Source organism: Cnephaeus nilssonii (genome assembly GCF_951640355.1).
Source record: "Cnephaeus nilssonii genome assembly, chromosome: 15".
Lineage (NCBI taxonomy): Eukaryota > Metazoa > Chordata > Mammalia > Chiroptera > Vespertilionidae > Cnephaeus > Cnephaeus nilssonii.
In genome coordinates, this window is record NC_137086.1 from 9,654,432 (window position 1) to 9,674,130 (window position 19,699).

Here is a 19,699-nt window from a genome sequence, read left to right on the forward strand (position 1 = left end):
GCACGCCCCCTGCTGGGGATCAAGCCTGCAACCCGGGCATGTGCCCTTGACTGGAATCGAACCCGGGACCCTTCAGTCCGCAGGCCAACGCTCTATCCACTGAGCCCAACCAGGTAGGGCCACATTTGCTTTAAAAAAAAACACATTCTGTTTGCAAAATCTTGTTTAAAAAGCTTTGCACTCATTAAAGTGCTAAAATAGAAATTTATCATTAATTTCCAACACTTTCTCAAAAAATGTTAAGCTATCAGGAAAGTAACTACACACAATGTTTACAAATAATGCTATCTCATATCAAAATTAAGTTTGCTTTGCCGCCACAGTGAGAGCGTTAGGAAAGTGCTGAATGTAGAGCCATACGCACCCGGCGTGGGCTAGTCGTGTGCTTTTTAAGAAAACTCGTTCCAAAGTTTCTTAAGTCTTTGGTTTTACTGTGGCTCTTGAGATCCCATGACAATACACAATTTTAGAGTATTGCTCACTGACTTTCTATTTGTGAGGAAACTGTAAATTCCAAAGCATTTAATAACTTGTAGGGACCAAATTCATTACATTGCATCTGACACTGACACTTTTTTTTAACCTGCGATCTCAAACACCTATAACACGCTGGGCCTCGATGCACCAACAAGGCACGCTTACACTCCTAACTGTAGTTCTGACCCACTGCCAGCTTCCTCTGTGGTGTGGGTGACGCCTGCAGGGTACACTCACAAAGGCTGGCCCGCTGCTAATACATGGTCCCACCCTCCCCGGGCCCTTCCTTCCTTCTCACCTGCTCCCAGAGCACCCTTCCATTCCCATGAATATTCTAAACCTCATTCTCCCCTTAGACTTCCTACCCAGAAGCCTTCACTCTTCGCGGAAGAGCACACCTCTCATCAAAGTAACTAAGGGATAGGATGGTGGCAATAACAGGTGTGGGGTTTTTTTAATCATCCTGAATTTCCCATTAAAAACATAGAAATCAGCATGAAAAATTCAAAGGCTCACAGGTAACGTCTAAATAGCAAGGAATCTCCAGAACGCCAAATCCCAAGTGGGTAGGAGCCAACCACGGGCACCTATGAGCCCGCGCAGCCACGTGTGAGGAAGGAAGCAGAGGAGAGTCTTCGGCATCCATTGGAACTAAGGACCCCCCCCCCCTCCCCAGGGATGCCCAGGAAAGCTGGGGTGAGGTAGGGGCCAGTGGAGAATAACATCCGGCCCTGGGCGGACTCCAGCTCTCAGGTGAGTGAGGGCAGGGGTTCTGTGGGAAGTACGAGTCTTGTGGATTCTCAAGAATAACCAGCCAGAGCTCCCCTTCAGGACCAAGCCCCACACGAAGACCAGACTGTTAGGGACAGAACCTAAACTGAACAGCACAGGGACAAAAGAGAGATGCTGAATGAAGTAGGGAGGGGAACAAAGCCAGGAGATTTCTGAAAGCAGGCAGTCAGGCATTTAAACTCTTCACAAAAATAACAGGAGAGAGCGCTCTAGAGCCATGAACTTCAGGCTTCCTTCTGAAAAAGCAAGGAATTTCATATAAAAACGAGCAGTGGAGGACTGAGGGGAAATCCCATATAAATACATTACGAGGAAAAAACAAAAGCAGCCCTCCAGAAGACATGCCTACAAACATTTAAAAGTATGACCTGCCAGTTCAAAACAAGCAAAAGGACAAAAAACAGTGATAGAAGAATGAAAGAACAATATAAACCAGAATTAGAAAAACTCATGAAGGATGTGAAATAACTCAGGAAAGAACTAGATAAAATTACCTTACAAATGTACATTAAACTAGAAAGAAAATAAAAGTTAATAAAACAGGTAATGCGTTCTGACAAATAGGAGGAAAGACAGGACATTTTTACAAAGTAACCAAGAAATAAAGAAACGTCTGGTTCTGGTTAAGATTGAGTATATCCTCTCTCTCCCACTGACTGCAACTGAAAGTCCTGCACAAAAGACACAAAGCAATTCTCTAAGAGCTCTGAAACATAAGTGAAGCAGGTATTGAATCTAAGTCCAGCCATTAATGAGATCTGAACAAGTCAAGATAAAGATATTCCAGAGTGACTGGTATGAATAAAGTGATATGATATAATATAAGGGGTCCCAAAAACTAAGGAAAAGTTTAGGTAAGGTGGGGCTAGACACTAGAAAAGCCAAAAAGAGGCAAAGGACAAATAAAATGTCAACTCTCTTCTAAAACCTTATCTCATTCTCCCCATTCCAAAAAGAATAACTCGGTTCCCTTCTCAGAACTCTGAACAACACTATGTTCCTCTTACAGCCCTTTGCCCACTGAGTCCTTACTACTGTTACATGCACCAGCCTCCCCTAGCAGACTATGAGCTAAAGACAGAGAACATATGTATCATATCTGCCTAGCATAGTGCCTAGGACATAAAAGCCCTATCACTGCATGTGTGACAGAGGGAATTAATATATTTTCAAAAAGCCAACAGGTAACTTTGCAGGTGCTAGGCACAGGGATTACATGATTTAAAGATTAGCCTTTCACTTGACTGTAATGTTGAGTCCAATGGAAACTAAAGCTGGACAAATAAATCCAACTTCATCTCCAGAGCCCTAAAAACTCGATTGAGATTCAAATGCAGCTATAAATTCCTTATCTAAACATTTAAATACAATTTTTCAAATATGCTTCCCAGGTTTATCATTATCAGTCTTTTGATATTCAGGTACACCTCGTTCTATTGAGGTTCACTTTATTGTGCTTTGCAGATATTGCATTTTCTACAAATTGAATGTTAAGACCCTCCACCAGCAAAAAGATTACACCTCACTGAAGCCTCAGATGATGGTTAGCATTTTTAGCACTAAAGCATTTTTAATAAGTTTTTATTGATTTGGGAGGGGGGAAGAAGAGGGGAGAAGGGGAGGAGAAACAGAGAGACAGAGAGAGAGAGAGAGAGAGAGAGAGAGAGAGAGAGAACGAACGAACCATGGATGTGAAAGAGAAACATAGATTGGTTGCCTCTGTCCCCTACCAAGGATCGAGCCTGAAATCTGGGCATGTGCCCTGACCCGGAATCAAACCGGAGCCCTTTCCATGCATTGACAATGCTCAACCAACTGAGCAACATCAGCCAGGGCACCAATAAATATTTTTAAGTTAAGGTATGTACACTGTTTTTTTAGACATAATGCTATTGTATACTTAATAGACTATAGTATATATAGTGTAAACAAAACTTTATATGCACTGAGAAACCAAAAAATTCATAAGCCTCATTTTCCTGTAATACTGGCTTTATCACAGTGATCTGGAATGGAACCCCAATATCTCCGAGGTACCCCTGTATACACACAGCCAAAAGTAAAAATTATACAATCTGCAAAAAAAAAAAGTCTTATTCAAATTCAACCAGCTCCTTTTTGCTGTGATTAAAAGGAAAACAGACACTGACATGGAGGAAGATTAGTATACTAATCTTGGAAGGTAGAAAGGTTTCATAGTAGACGGCAGAAACATGGGCCGTGTGACGCCAGAACGTTCTATTCACTGGAAGCAACAAGCCCTTCAAATTCTGGTATGAAATCTCCCTCCATAGTTAAATTCCATGTACTGTTCAGAGTATACTGACAACTGCGTGACGCTCAAAGGGAAAACACTATAAAATAAGTAAACCATACTACCCAATCGTCTACTGGAGCATAGTCTTTCAACTGGAAAAACAGATTTTAGAAGTAATCCCTTTGCTTCTATACAACAAATTTTAGACAATCTTCAACTTAAATTAAAACCACACTTTCTTAATACAAAATCCATTAGCTAAAATATACTGAAGGCTGCCAAAATATACTGAGGGATACTAAAACCTAAAAGAAACAACAAAAATTTTTGGATGCCCTAGTTGCAAAATAAGGCTTTCAGCTAGAAAAGTACTAGTGTATTTGCAGCCAACAGGAATCATGATTAAACTACAGAAAGACATGTTTTTCTTGTCATCTTTATTCAAGTATTTCACAGCAGTTATATTACAAATTACAGTAAATGTTCAAAATTCCAGAATTCAAAAATTAAATAATTTACTTCAAACTAATGTAAAATGAAGTCAAATGCAAAACATCAATTTAGCACAATTCTAAATAAACTACAAACCCAAAATAGACCCTCGTGATGAAGTCTACTTAAATCTACAAAGTAGACACACATGACTGAAACCAAAAATGACTCCCAAAGTCTAAACAACCGAATGTACAAAATACAAAAGATGCAGGTACAAGCCCAAATTCAAGCTTACAATGTGATTACAAATGATAATTATAACAACAATGGCATTCAGCTACGGGACCTGACACTGACGATACTGAATAGCACCATAGCTGAACCAACTTAATCAAAAAGTGGGAGGATATCATGACCCCACTCCCTAAAACAAAATCCAGTAACCCTACAAATACATTGGCATATGAGAAAAATCAAGTCATGAAAGGACATAAAGCAAAAGAAAACAAATTAATCACAGGTGAGATTCAAGCTCAAAAACACAATTAATTCCACAGCCATCAGTTTCAATCCTAGTGCGGTTCCATCTCTTCAAACAGCTCCCGCGGTCCCCACAGCTGAGCATTAGCTATCGTTGGGCTGTGCTGCAACACACATTTTATTGATCTGAGAGCAAGGTTTTACACAGGAGCTCATCATTGATAATGCTCACAATAGGAAATAAGAACAGAGGTCAATTTGTACATATTTTTGCCAATGCAAAAATTAAGAATTTACAGAAAGGTAAACAAAATTGAGTCCACTTGGATAATTTCACAAGCTGCTTTAAACTATAGAACCACCAGATATCTGTAAAATAAGCAAAACGGATATAGCGTGTTTCTTTTGGGGAAGAAGGGAGCTGAAGCTCATTTTTCTCCCCTTGGCGTTTGATTGGCTTTCTCTTTAAGACCTAAACTGTTCAAAGTGGCAGTTCCTATCACACTGAGGTTGCCTCCTATTTCTCCATCTATATTAAGGTTAAGGTTTTTAAAAATTTGATCTTTTGGAAGCATTTTAATGCTGAACATAAATAAATTTCCTTGTCAAACTCACTGATGGCTAAAATCTTAATAAACTTGTACAAATTTAGTAACTTACTAACAACATGTGCGTTTTTACTTTTCCTTTCACAAGTGCTGCTGTTACTTGAACAGAATGTTTCTGATTTAGAGTAACTGGAATAAATATTTAAAAAAAAATAGTGCAGCAAGAACCTGAGACTTGCAAAAAACCCTTTTACCAGAAACTTGCTACAAAAAATCTGCTACATCTTATTTCTTCATCAAATCTTTAAATTCTGTAACAATTTCCATCAAAATACAAAATGCTAATGTATTAGACAGCAAAATAGTCTGAACTGGCATGATGGTAATAAATACTAAAGAAAGCATGTTAATCCTCCCAATAATCAAATTAGAGGTTTCAAATAACCTCCCCTTTAAAATGGTTCATCGTTAATCGCACTTGCCCACCTTAAAAATACAGTGTGTCTACATGGGTAGCATCTTGAATTATATGACTAACTGAATATTATGAAAAATTTAGACTAGGTATATAGAAAACAAGTGGCATTTTTCAAAAAACAAAGTGAGAACCAGACGGCGTAAAATGTTTCTGCTAATGCAAAGCAGCACTGGGGATTACTGCGGCAGCCTATGGCCGCGGCGGGCTTGCTGTGCTGGCATCCAGCACACGGCACAGCCAGAGCCAGGAGACAAGTACCTTAGCTTCAGCATGTAAACGGTGGCAAAGTGATTACAGGCCTCTGTAAACACTGTTGGTGACTAACATACAAAAAGCTGAGGTAGCTCGGGATCTCTGCAGTAGTCCAAGAGCATTGGCTCTAATTAAAACGCAAACTACACGTGTTGCATATACTGGAAAGACACGCCTGCAGCTAACAGCTACAATGAATGAAGATATCAAGCCAACTTGTCAAAATTTTCTACTTTTTTGTTTAAAAATCATCTGATAAAAAAATGTCACTGCACTCCCTTTTGCCTCTTTGCACCTGCCTAGACTGTGTCTCCCAAATTTATAGAAAGTTTTGTAAAACTAGTGACCCATAATTAATTTTAGGTAAGTACAACTCACAGAAATCGTTCAACAAGATCCAAAATGGGTTCCAATCAAAATGAACAGTTGTGGAAAGGTTAAGCTTAGGGTAAGGGATTTAAACATTTAATACTGTTAGTCCAAGAACCACACCAGAGCTCACTTGCAACTATGCATATAGAAAATTAATTTTATGAAGCTCCTGACAAATTCCTCTCTTTTCTGTCCATTTGGCAAGCCCTGGCTTTAAAACAAAACAGTACCAATTTATTGTACATGAAAATCATTCTCGGGAACTCAAACATGAATAACTAGTAAATTGCCGCTGACAGAAGGAAGAATGTCTGCTATCTATTTATTTCTGGTCATCATTGTCAGCAATACCGAAAAGTGTGTGTGTTTTTTTAGTGGACTGTGGATTCTTTTTGTATTTGTTTTATTATGTGTTTTTAAAACAGAAACAGACCATTCGGGAAAACTTACCTTTTTAATATATTATGTGGCATACCAAGTATCTTGACTGAGTTCTGAAAACAAGATAGGCATTTTATACCAAAACACTGGTTGCCTCTTAATGACACAGAGTATCAAACATTTTTAAGGTTGTGACCAAAGAAAACATTCTAATTCATTTGCTACAAACAAGCCCATCCTTTTGTTTAGCCTTATCTTTCTCAAATGAATAAAAAGGCACATTAAAGGCAGTTCTAAAGAGCCGAATCTAATTTCATCCAGTTTCTTCAGTTTCCCATCAGAATATACCATAGCCAACTCTTAAGCAGGTTTCAGTCCATTACCCAGAGGAAAAAATAGAAACAAATATGATAAAAGGGGTAGAAAAGAGAAAAAATAGAACAGGTTGCCCACTGTTTAAACAATTCAACAGTTAGAACTGCCCCTGGATCCAGTTTCCCGTTTCTGGCCTGCTCCCTACGAGAGAAGTCTCCGAAAGAGAGTGCCCGAACAGAGGAGCAGAAGTGAGAGCAGTTTCTGTAGCACCAAAGTCTCCAATCTGTGGGTTGTATTTTTTACTTGTGGAAAATACAACACGTTTCTGAAGTTCTGTTTGGTTCTTGTAGGCTGGTTGGTTTCAGGTACCTGAGACAATAGCACCAAATTCAACAGAGAGAAAGAATGAGAGAGAGAGCACTTTACACCTAGGCTCTGCCCGTGATTGGTGCAATTTGAAATTGAATGGCTCAGAAGACTGCTCTGTCAGGAGCAGATTGGAGAGGATAAACCACTCATCTTGAAAAGTTCATAGGAATGTCTCAAATGTATGAACTGTTCTTTCCATCTCCTATAAGAGAAAAAAAAAAGTACATGTCATCTATTAAAGGAAGGACACATTATTATGGGGAAATTTAACTTTTTAAAGAATTTTAGATACACGTTAAGCTTTAAGTATTTTTCTGATTACAATACCAAAGCTACTCTGTAAGACTATCTGCCCCAGACACTTCCACATTTTACATGTAGGCTGATGAGGATGACACTCGTTAACATTCAACAAGTACTTACTACAGATATTGTGCTAAGAAGTTTGTATGTACAGATAATTTGTCAACTACTAAGTAGCAGAGTCAGGATATGAATGCAGGTAGACTCATTCCAGAGCCTGAGCCCTTTCTTACTCATTACATTCAACTAATGCCCAAAGCAAAATGGATGCGTTAAGTACAGTAAAACTTGTACCCTAAGTAAAATACACCCTGATCCCACTGTTATTCACTCAACCAGAGCTAGGGGGGGAAAAAGCCAGGAGTCACTGCCATCACCCCCATCAAGAACGCCACTGACTGGTGACTGTGCCACAGATCCCTCCTCTCTTGACGAAGGCCCCTAGAGAGCAGGGCTCCGAGTGCCACACTGAAGTATGTTTCATTGCTGAGGAGCATCCAATCCTTTCAAGCTAATCAAGTGTCAATGTGAACAAAGAAGCTCTGAAATAAGGAAAAAAGGTAAAGAACTCTACCCCACACATTTCATTCTGATGGGCAATTATCAAATATATCTAATACATTTAGTTTTCCACCTCCGAAGATATTATAGTCTACATTCAGTAGAATAGGCTAAACTAACATTATAATCTGATCAAAAAGTTCCTCTATATGAACAACCAAAATCACTCCTCCTAAGTGTTTTTTTTCCTGGGTAGGAAAAAAGCCAGGCTATACACTATGCTCCCAATTTAAAAATCTATATGAACATGCTTATGTTCATATAGATTTTTAAACTTTAATTAAACACACGTCATGTACATCTAGACATTTTTTTTTAAAGGACGGAAATTATTACAAAAGATTACCACTGACTAAGTTTCTTCTAGGTGGGATAATATGGGTGATGTTTTTATTTTCTCATTTGTGCTTTCTTATTATTTCTATACTAGAAGCCTGGTGCACAGATTCGTGCACATTGAAAGGAAATTAATTAGAAGGTGGCCGGCAGGGCAAGACGGGCCAGACACACCCTGGAGCTAACCTCCTGCGGTCCCTTCCCGGCTGGCTACACCTGGGGCCATGGCTCAAAGGGTGTCTGCGAGTGAGTGGGGTCCCTCTGGCAGTCTGACATCTCCCGAGGGGTCCCGGAGTGTAAGAGGGCACTCTGCAAAGTTGCTGTCAGTTGGCAGCTCCTGCATTGAGCATCTGCCCCCTGGTGGTCAGTTGTGCATCGTACCTACCAGCCGGTTGGCCAGTCGTTTAGCCTTATATATATATATAGACTAGAGGCCTGGTGCACAAAATTCATGCACGGGTGGTGGGTCCCTCAGCCCAACCTGCAACCTCTCCAATCCAGGAGCCCTGATGGCTTACGCCCACTCCCCATGGTTCTCTGCTCTCTGTGGGGCCTGGCCGCTCCGCGCCCGCTGCCCAGAGGCTCTCCATAGCCCAGAGGCCCTCCGCGGCCAAGGTGGGGATGCTTGCCTCATCACCGCGGCGACGAAGCAAGCATCCCGCCAGGCTGCTCACGCTGCCCGCTCTCAGCAGTCGCTCCCCCAGGACTGGGGGACTCCAGCAGGGCTGAGGGCACTGGGCGCCGCCATTTTGTGGCTATGGGTGCTGCCATCTTTGTGATGGAGTGATGGTTAATTTGCATATTACCCTTTTATTAGATAGGGTATTGTGTAATGACAGTATAAATTCATAAAAATGTGACAATGTGGTTATAATCTTTAAATGCACTCTTACTTGATTCAAATCCAATCAAGTATTCTTTATTACATATTGAAAATAATCACTTCCTTTACATATAAATCCTTACTCTTTTAGAAAAGCTCCTAGAGAGCAGAGACATTGTCTTAATCAATTTTTGCATCCCCAACACCAAGCACAGTATCTAGAACAGTAGATCCTTAATAAATATTTAATAACTAGATCACCAGATAAACAAACTAACAGGCAAATGAGCAAAAATAGTCTAATTAAATCACTTAGCCAGTTAATGAGTAGATTAGGGATTACATTTGCTCAGATGAACTCAAAAAGCAGAAGTGTGGCTTCATGATGTAATTTATATGAACAAAGATATAAGTTCATATTTATAAGGAAGAACTTTCTTATAGCCAAAAGTTGTTTAGAAACGGAATAGTTTACCGCTAAAGTATCTAAGCGAAGGACAACTATTCCTTCACATGGCTATTTTACAGAACTAAATCTGATTAAATGAAATGACTTTTAAGTTTCCTTCTAACCATTAACTGGATGGCCAATAGGTCCCAGTGCCCATGTCAACCTCTTTCTTTGTTTTTTTTTTCCATGTCAACTCCTTTCAATCAGCAGTAGCTGCCTAGAGGAGCATTGGAGACACTGAGTGGCCACACCCACATTCAACAAGCCTGCATGATACACCTACTCAGTGATAAGCAAGGGAGGGAAGAATTGTCACCTGCTATTTTGTGTCAACCCAGAACCATGCATTTCTGTGTTTTGATAAACAAAAAAATCCCAGATTATTTTCTGTCCTGAGACAAAATAGTACGAAAGACTTCGTTCTTCAAATTATAACTTTTACTGACTCTCTTAATCTTAATTCTTCAAAACATTTTTCAGTTACTTGACAAAAGATCTAGACTAAAATAACATTTCCTTTGGACACATAAAAGCACTTATCTGTTTGCTCAACAGATGAACCAGGCACTTACCTCAATAAGTTGTGATTTGTCATAATCTTTTCGGTGACGATAGATGCACTGACTAAGAAGAGAATATAATCTCTCAAGTTGATCAACTGCCAGATTGTTGCTTTTATCTACCAACAAGTCAAGCAATTTCTAAGAAAAATTAGAAAAACAATAAAGTTTGATTTCACTATTCAAACTGAAACAATTATATATTCAATGCTAGGCAATAGACACAGGTGTAACACTGACATTGAGTTTAGAAGATTCTAGGGCTTAGTTTATAACCAAGATAATTCTCATTTTTCTAAACCCCACAAAGCATACATAACTCTTTTCTTTTTAATTCTCATCCAAGGATATGTGTATGTTTTTTATTGACTCTTAGAGAGAGAAGCGGAAGAAAGGAGGGAGGGAGGGGAAACATTGATGTGAGAGAAATATCAATCGATTGCCTCCTGTATGTGCCCGACTGGAAATCAAACCCACAACCTTTTGGTGTATAGGACAATGCTCCAACCAACTGAGCAACCCAGCCAGCGCCATAACTCTTTACCAGAAGCCCAAAGCACATCTGTTCCTAGTTAAAGCAAAAAATGATCAAAAAATGGACACAGACACCAGGGGGGGTGAGGGCATGAGTTGGGGTGGAGGTTGGGGAGGGAATGGGGGGATAAGGACACATATGTACTACCTTACTCAATAAAGAGAGAAAAAATTATCAAGACTAGTTTTATTCAGTAGCCTACAAAACATATTCAAATCTCCTTCCATTCATTTAAAACTGCCTGGGAATAGCTAAACTTACCTTCAATCTCTCATGATCAACTATAAGAGGTGGCACAGGCTCAGAAGGCTCTTCTGGAACCAGCTCCAGGGTTGTTGCTTTTGCCTGTTCTAAAATTAACTTACGATATTTCTTTACTTTAGAAGCACCTACAATTGAGAAAAAAAGAATGCACTGCAGCAAGTAAAAGTTAAGAAGAATTAGGCTTAGCCAACTATAAACTCATTTATCCACCATAAATCCTTTTTGGAATAAGAATGTATTCATTTTGGAATAACAGTGTCAGCGATAAATGATTTGTGTGTGTGTGTGTGTGGTAAGGATAAGTAACCCAAATTAAAGAGAACTAAAACTCAACTATGAAAGCCAAGTCATACTAGAAAATCATCTAATAAATATATCCACTAAAAGGAAGATAAAAGCAATCTTTATCTCTAATCACTAACTAATAAACAGCTTTCACTCTCTTTGTGATAGCCATCATTTTAAAATTTGGAGCTTTCAGAGCTGGAAGAGGAGAAGCTACCTACAAAATCAGACACTAACAAAATGAGGCCAACCTGTCTACCTATCTGCCTCCTAATGTAAAACATTTTCCTGAACATTGCCTGAAATTTCTTATTTTTCTCTATTACACTGCCTAGAATTCTATTCTAAATTGATCTGGGTTATAACATTTATTTCTTAAAAATCTAGATCCATTAAGGTGTAACAGGGCTAGTGATCTTTCCTAGCTTAGAGTGAATTAGTGTAACCTAATTACTTTCCTCCCAAATCTTGCTGAGATAAAATGTACTGGGTAGGAGGGGTGGGGTTTGAGGTGGCTGAGCATAACTTGACAGCACCAGGCACTTATGTGAGTAGAGGTAGGTAGACCATTGAGCCCTGTGCTCACCTAAGTAGGAGTACTCTAAGAGGAGGCTGAGGGGAAGGAACACAAAGACGAACTTAGACTATTTCAGAATTTTATACAGGACCTGGTCCATGTCAACGAGACTAAGAAGAACTTTCCTTCTCCCTCCTTATCCCCAAGTCTTTAAACAAATCCTTCTCATCAGTGCCTGCTATATAGGCAAGTAATGAATCAAAATGTTGCCTTCAAAAGCATATTCCACAATACATCAGAGACATTTTATATTTCAGACAGCCTTTAGAATGAAAGACTTGATTTATAGTTCAATTAAAATAGGAATTTTGTTAAGACCATACTGATACTCATTATTACATCCATTGCCTTCTAGAGGCCTGAGAACTTCGATTAGAAACCACTGTTAGGTAACACTGCCCCGACAGTTACAAATGAGAACTTCAGGTAAAGCTTGTACACAACAAATATCTTTAACACTTTCAGATCACCAACTGAACCTTTTAAACCTTTTCTGCAAGCTTACTAAAATCTCATAGCAAAGTAGTATTAAAAAGGACTCCTCCCCTCAAACCCATTCTGCCGCATCCTGTAGCTCTCTCCCTTTTTTCCACTCTGTCCCATTCATTACTTAACCTTAGCTTAACACATTTTTTAAAGTTCCGTCTATATGACAGCCTAGAATAAATACAGATTTTAAAACTATTTTCTATTATTAAATATAGAAGAAAAATTATTTAAGAATAATATTTAAGAACAGTACATCTCTCTTTATCCATTAAAAGAATTCTAAGACTTTGAGTAGTATCTTCCTACTTCCTAATTCTGCTAGAGGGCTCAAAAAACTATCAGCAAAACCTTTTTCCACTTAATACAAATCCTAGGCTAAAGTGTATATTCCACACAACTTAGCACAATTTTTAGACAAAATTTCAAGATAGCCTCATATAAGAAGAAAATGTATATGGGATTGTATAGATCTCTAACTCACCCCATCCCACAATGGGCTAAAGAATAATGATAAACAAAGTAGGGCTAGAGATCCTCAACTCCCCATTTCTGCTTCTTCTTAAAAGAGTTACACAGCCACAGGAGGTCAGGAGCTGGCAGAGTGCTCTCACTGGGAGAACAAGGCAAATTTGACAGCGAGAGTTCTGCTACCTTCCTCTACCACTGGCCCTACAAAGCAATGGAGCCTCTTAGGCTAAACATCCCTCAGATTCAACTACCAGTGATGAATGAATACTACCTGCAATGAATACTCCTCAGAACATGCCAGGTACCAGGAGAGGCAATTAATATACATGACATCTGTGGTCACTGCAGTGACACCATTCTCAAGTTTCATTTAAAAAGTGAAAAAACAGGGTTGGAGAGTCAGTCACATGATTATAATGAACAGGAGTGATAATTTCATGTGGTCTACATGACTTGACTATACCACACTGCTGTAGTATCTAAGTCATCGCAGACCACCCCACCCGCACCCCATCCCAGTAATTCTTTTGTTAGAACACCATCTTCTTAACACCTGTGGATGTATTCAACTTTTAGTCATAAATCCATTAGAATAGGGATGATAATCAGGTGGGAGCCAGAAGTGTAAGCGGCCAGGAAAGCAAAGCATTCTGAAACATAAACCTTTTGAAATGTTCACCAAAATTTAGTATGTATGTGCATACTTTTGTAGGGAAACTAGAAACTAGAAAACTTTAACAGATTTTCAAAGGGGTATAGTTATTTGGCAACCATTGTTACTGAGGGCTAGACAAAATATGCAATTAATTAACTCTGGAGTTTAAAACTTCAGAAGATTTATTGAAATATTATCTCTACCTTCTTTATCCAGTTCTGGGTCTTTAACCTCCACATCGGGGCCAGGTTCTAACTTCTCATTATTGCTACATTCCAGTGCTTCTAGTTTCTCAGGATCATCTCCATGATTTTCATTAGAAGCTTCTGGTTTCTCTTGTGACTGGTCCTCCAGAAGAATCTTCTGTTCAGAGCTACATTTATCCCCATTACTACAGAAAGGAACTACTTCTGCTTTGCCGTTCTGACACTCCAGAGCTGGGACTCCTTCGAAACTGTCAGTGGAGGCCTCGCCATTGAGACAACTTCCTTTAAGGAAAGGCTCTTTCCCAGAAGTCTGTCCTGGATTTAGAGAACTGCTGCTGTGGACGAGGAGAGACTCGTTGGAACTTTCCTCTTCGGTAGATGCAAAGTTCTCTTTTGTGCCCGCTCCACTGTTAAGCCTCTGCCCCTGGTCCATGTCCATGACGTCACATGATGATTCATCATTAGTCATAGACAAGTCTCCAGTCTCCTCTCCATTTTCTTCATGGCAGTCAGTGCTTACCTCAAATTCTCCGTTCTCTAGCAATTTCCTGCCCTCCGTATGATTCTCATAGTCTGCAAATTTGGTGTCCTCTTCATCTTTTTTTAAATTATTGACTTTCCTTTTCTTAATAATTCCTTTACCCCACTGTGATCGCCGCCTCGATTTTCTCCGAACTCGAACTATTTTACAAGGAAGAAAAAATATATATGTAGAACTTGGAATGCAATACTTGTTTTACAAATGCATATTAACTATTACCCAAAAAAGTAAACCCATACCAGTGTGACACACAAGCAAAAACTACTTGACACTCTCGCTGACTAATCCTCAGAACTACAAGTAGAATGGATATGAAGTCAGGGATGAACTCTGAGGAATAAAAATCTGTTAAACTTATTTCCTATTTACCACCCAGCATTAATTATTTTTCTATTACTCTAGATTCCACTTAATAGCTGTTCCTAATTCCTAACATCCAGGAGCCCAGAATATGATATACACATTTAGAAACAGACCATACTCCCAGTCTGCCTGGAAGATTTGGGGCGCCAGTTTTAGATTTCCACCAGGAAGGTGCGTGCTTTGCCATGAAAAGAAAGCATGATCCGGTATGTCAAGACAGAATAGTTATAGGTATCTCAAAAAAAAAACTCTCCACTGCCTCTACTTCAGAAGACAGAAAAACCCAGTTAATATGGTCATGGAGAGAAGCCCCATGAAGGTTATATGATCAATCCAGATTGCCAACTATTAGCCTCCTCTACCACAAACGGTTCTCCTAGCAGCACCAATTTCTTGCAAAGTTATCTGAAAATATGTAGAAAAATTAAGCCCTCTGCTATCAAGGTGGCAACAACAACACTAACAAAACATTGAAGATAAATGTTTGGTCAGTTATGGGAAAAGAAAGACCTACCAAAGTTGTAGGGGCTATACTTAGATGCTAGAAACTATCGTGTGCTTTCTGAGTAGACAGCTGGTACTTCCAGGTAATGATGGACCCAGGAATCTTTCATTTCCCATATATGCAAGTCTATCCCACTGTCCCTTAAATAAGCAAAAAGTTAACTCTTATTTTGCTATTTGGGACAGATGCATTAAAAAATTAAATATAAACGTTATTAAATATAAACTAGTTAAACTAGACACCATACCTGTTGCTTCTGGTCTAAATATTAGTTGGTTGAAAGCCAACAGGGTAGAAATAATTCATTTTTTTCCCTAGGCTATAAAAGGTTCCCCAACCCTGCTCTAAACTGTTAGGTCTTTATTATCTAACAAGTTACTCCTGACATTGTGGCCTCATTTATTCTCCAACCATGTAACCAAAAATACTAATGTTTCCCCTCTTCTTTCCTCATTAAGCCATGGAACTCCAGAGCAAGAAGCTGACCTCTGCTCAATCAAGAGCCAGCCCAATTACTTGATATGTATGAGGTACACTAAGCAAAGGCCAGAAGCCCTATGAAAGGAAATTCACTGCTAGCGCTTTCATCTCAGCTAAGAACAGAGAAAATGTTCTCATTTGGGGGGATGTCAAACTAGAGAAAATTTCCCCCTCCTTATATAATTACTTCTAACAGTTAGCATGGTTTTAGTAAAATAAGAGAAATATAAGCCCTAAAAGAATAGGGATTTTTGCTTTAGTCACTGCTAATCTCCATTGCCCCTGGCATGTGGTAGGCATATACACTTACACTATTTCCTTTTTCAGGGATGCTTTGTGTGAAAAGCGCATATAGAGGCACAATCTTTAGAGTCAATTTTTATAGCATCTCTGAGCTTGTTTCCAAAACTAAGACCTTAGAAAAGCAACTCTGCCTTAGACATTTAGATTTATGACTTAGGTAAGTTAATGTAAAACAGACAAATGGTGAGTCACATATGCCATCTACTGGTGAGAAAAAACAAAACTCAATTGCAGCTTAAAGCAGCGGTCGCCAACCGGTGGGTGGTCTGCAGACCATTGGTGCTCCGTGAGGTAAAAAAGGTTGCCAACCACTGGCTTAAAGTAACATTTTAATATTCAAAGGAACTTAAAACTGTTTTAGTTAATAAATATTTGTATTAGGTGCAGATAATGTAAAGGACTTTAAGTTTTAAATTGGAGTATTGTGTTACATAATCCAGGTATAACTAGGCCAAATAACTTTAATCATATTCATGAAACTAAATGCACCACTAAGTCCTTCAAATTTTCTCATACATGAATGCCTTATCTCAAAGAGGACAAGCTGAAAGATAGGTATGGCCCATTCATTCAAATGCAATGCCACTCGTGAAAGAACATATTATGGCCAGCTTTAACGACAGATGGAGCAGTATTACACCTTTACACCAGAAGAACAGCATAGGTCGTCCAAGGATGGCTAGCTTCAGTGAAACATAAGGACTGTATTAGAAAGATGCTATGTTGATTAACATATCATTTAGAATTTTTTTTAGATCACCATGAATAAGAAAAAATGAAAACCTAAACACTGACTATTCCATCTCTAAAAATATATCATGAACAAAACTAGATAATGAAGGTTGTACCAATTTTTCAAACTGAGCACAAAATATTCTCTCAACTTCCTGCTGTCAAATCAGCCACTCTCTTCAGCCAGTTTCCATTTTCCACCATAAAGACAACATCCTGCATAGTATACAGCAAGGGGCTGGGATTGCAGATAGATGTATAGAAAAATCTATTGGCTCCACATTTCTATCCAAATACCAAAGTTTAGAACTAAAAATATTCAAACCTAGTCCAATTACAACAGCAAGTACTGAATGGGGATAGCAAAAAGCAAATAAGGCTAAAGAAATATACTTCTGATTCAGCCTCTTACCCCACAAGCTCTTCACCTCTGAAAAGAGAGACGATTAAAAGAGCCGTGGGAAACAGCAGCGCTTTGCTTTGTGTACCCAGTGCCTAAGAAATCCGCATCATTCTCAGTTGTTCCCACTACTGGATAACATGATCTCAAATACACGCACATTTATTTGCAGAGTTGTGCCAGGCATCCATTGGATTTCTTTGTTTGTGCCGAAATGCCTCTTCAACTCTAGTTTCTGTCTTCCGAGTTCCAGTACCATGAGGATTTATTTGTTCTGCTGTTACCGATAAGCCTGCAAGCAGAAGATAAGCAACACCTATTTAAATATTCCTAGCTACATAAACCAACAGGGTTTAAAAAAAATCATCTGAAATACAGAACCGAGTTTTAAAGTCATTAATTATACTTGGACAGTTTGTAATTTGGATGAAAATACTATCTTTTGTTTTAAGATGGGAAGGAAACTCGATATAAAATCATAAAAATAAAATAACTTGGCAGGCGATTCTTACAATTAAAAAGCGACACATTTCACATTTTTATGACTGTGGGGCAGTAAGATTATATAATGTCTAAAAGTTATGATTTCTGCCATCTTAGAATGTGTGTTTTGGGGCCAGTAAACCCCATTCACATGAACTGTTACCATCTGACATTAGCTGCCTATCACACTGCAGTGATCTTCATAAGAGTAACCATTCCATCTCAATTTTCACTAGATTTCTTTGTTCTATATGATCCTTAAATGTTGATGTTTGCCAGGGTTGTCTCTGGAATTCTCACGCTAATCAACACCTTCTACCACAACACCTTCCACCTTCAGCTTCTACTACCATTATAGAATAACTAGAGGCCCAGTGCACAAAATTCATGCACAGGTAGGCTTTCCTTCCCCAGCTGCCGGCTACCAGTCGGGGCCTCCCTTCCCCGGCTGGACCTTCCTTCATTCCACGACACCCCCTGGTCGTCAGTATACATCATAGCAAGTGATCAAACTCCCGGTCTCCCAGTCAAACTTCCGAGGGGACACTATGCACATTAGCCTTTTATATGTATAGATTCCCAAATCCATATCTTTAGCCCAAACATCTCTTGAGCTTTTCTAATCCGTATATCCAACTGCCTATTTGATATCTCCAACTGGATATTCTAAAGTCATGTCAAACACCTTTCCCAACAAAAACACCTGTTCCTTCTTATATCTCTATTGGTGGTATTAGCATCTACTAAGTCATTAAACCAGTAACATGGCCAATTTTGACTCTTCCTGCCCTTCACCCCTGCAGCCACATCTCTCATATTAATTCTATCCTCATCCCCATTTCACTAATTAAAACTCTGAACTACTCCAAAAGCTTTTACCCACAACAGTTTTAAGGTTCAATTTACATAACATAAAAAACATTCATTTTAAGCATACAGTTAAATTATTTTTAGTAAATTTACAGCACTGTGCAATCACCACAGCAACCCAATTTTAGCTAACTATCCCAGACAACCACTAATCCACGTTTTGTCTCTATGGCTTGCTTTTTTTGAGCATTTCATATAAATGGAATCATACAATATGTGGTCTTTTCTGACTGGACTGTTTCACTTAACAAATGTTTCTGTAGTTCACCTATGTTGTATTACGTATCAGTACTTTGTTCTTTTTTATGGCTGAGCAGTATGCCATTGTATGACACACCCTATTTTGCTTACCCATTCACCAGCTGACAGACATTTGGGTTGTTTCCAGATTTTAGTTGCTGTGAATAATGCTGCTATGAACATTCGTGTATAAGTCTTTATGTGGACATATGTTTTCACTGCTCTAGAGTAGATTCCTAGGAGTAGAATCACTGGGTCATATGGTAAATGTTATGTTTAACTTTTTAGAACTGTCAAACTGTTTTCTAAACTGGCTCCAACAGTTTCTTAACTGGTCTCTCATCTCCCTACCCTCCACACTGAGCCCTTGCTATTTCCTGCTGCCAAAGCAATTTACCAATTCATTCCGCTGCTTAAAATACTTCAATGACTCCTACTGACTATGGCAATGGTTCTCAAACTTTAGTGTATAAAGAAATCTCTTGAATAGTTGTTCAAGTGCTGAGCTCTCAACCTTACTACTCTGAGAATTTAATTTACTAGGACCAAGCCAATGTAGGTAACAGACACACCATTTTGAAAAACACTGGTCTATAGGATAAAGTCCAAGATCCTCAGCATGGCAACAATTCATTCAAGTATTTATAACCTGTTGCATATCAGACACAGCTCTGGGGACTGCAGTAGAGCTATAAGCATGACATTCCCAGCACTAAATAAGGAGGGGAGAGACAACAACAACAACAAAATGCCAAGTGCTAATGATGACCAGGGCTTAATGAGATTAGGTGGCCAGGAAAGGCCTCTAAGGGAAAAGAAGAAAAGCTGCTTCATTATTTCAGTGCCCTGGACCCAGCCTACCTCTTGAGCTCTAATTCTCACAACTCTGTACATCTTCAGCAATACCAAACAGTTTGCAGTTCTTCTAATAAACCACATGATTTCACATCTCTGTGCCTTCATACAAGCTACTGTTTGCTGTGCTTAAAAATACCTCCTCCTCCTCTGTCACCGCCACCTTTCCCTACTCCACTAGAGACAACACTCCTATTTCCTTCCCCAAACTCTGATCAAAATGCCTGGTCCCCTACCCGGAGGTCTTGGCCCTGTGCT

At 39.1% G+C, this 19,699-nt stretch overlaps 1 protein-coding gene across 5 annotated transcripts in view; it reads right to left on the reverse strand.

Annotated features, from left to right (window-relative positions):
- Positions 1–3,902: 3,902 nt before the first annotated feature.
- ATAD2B (ATPase family AAA domain containing 2B) overlaps positions 3,903–19,699 on the reverse strand; it is a 129,429-nt gene continuing 113,632 nt past the window's right edge. For 4 of the 5 annotated variants that reach the window (XM_079791804.1, XM_079791803.1, XM_079791806.1 and 1 more), the window contains 5 exons: positions 17,154–17,285; positions 13,667–14,350; positions 10,987–11,114; positions 10,203–10,331; positions 3,903–7,358 (listed from right to left, as the gene is read on the reverse strand). In XM_079791804.1, coding sequence (XP_079647930.1) covers positions 7,317–7,358; positions 10,203–10,331; positions 10,987–11,114; positions 13,667–14,350; positions 17,154–17,285 — 1,115 coding nt within the window. In that variant the 3' untranslated portion in view covers positions 3,903–7,316. The remainder of the gene's footprint in view (positions 7,359–10,202; positions 10,332–10,986; positions 11,115–13,666; positions 14,351–17,153; positions 17,286–19,699) is intronic. The other variant, XM_079791807.1, reaches the window with a different exon arrangement.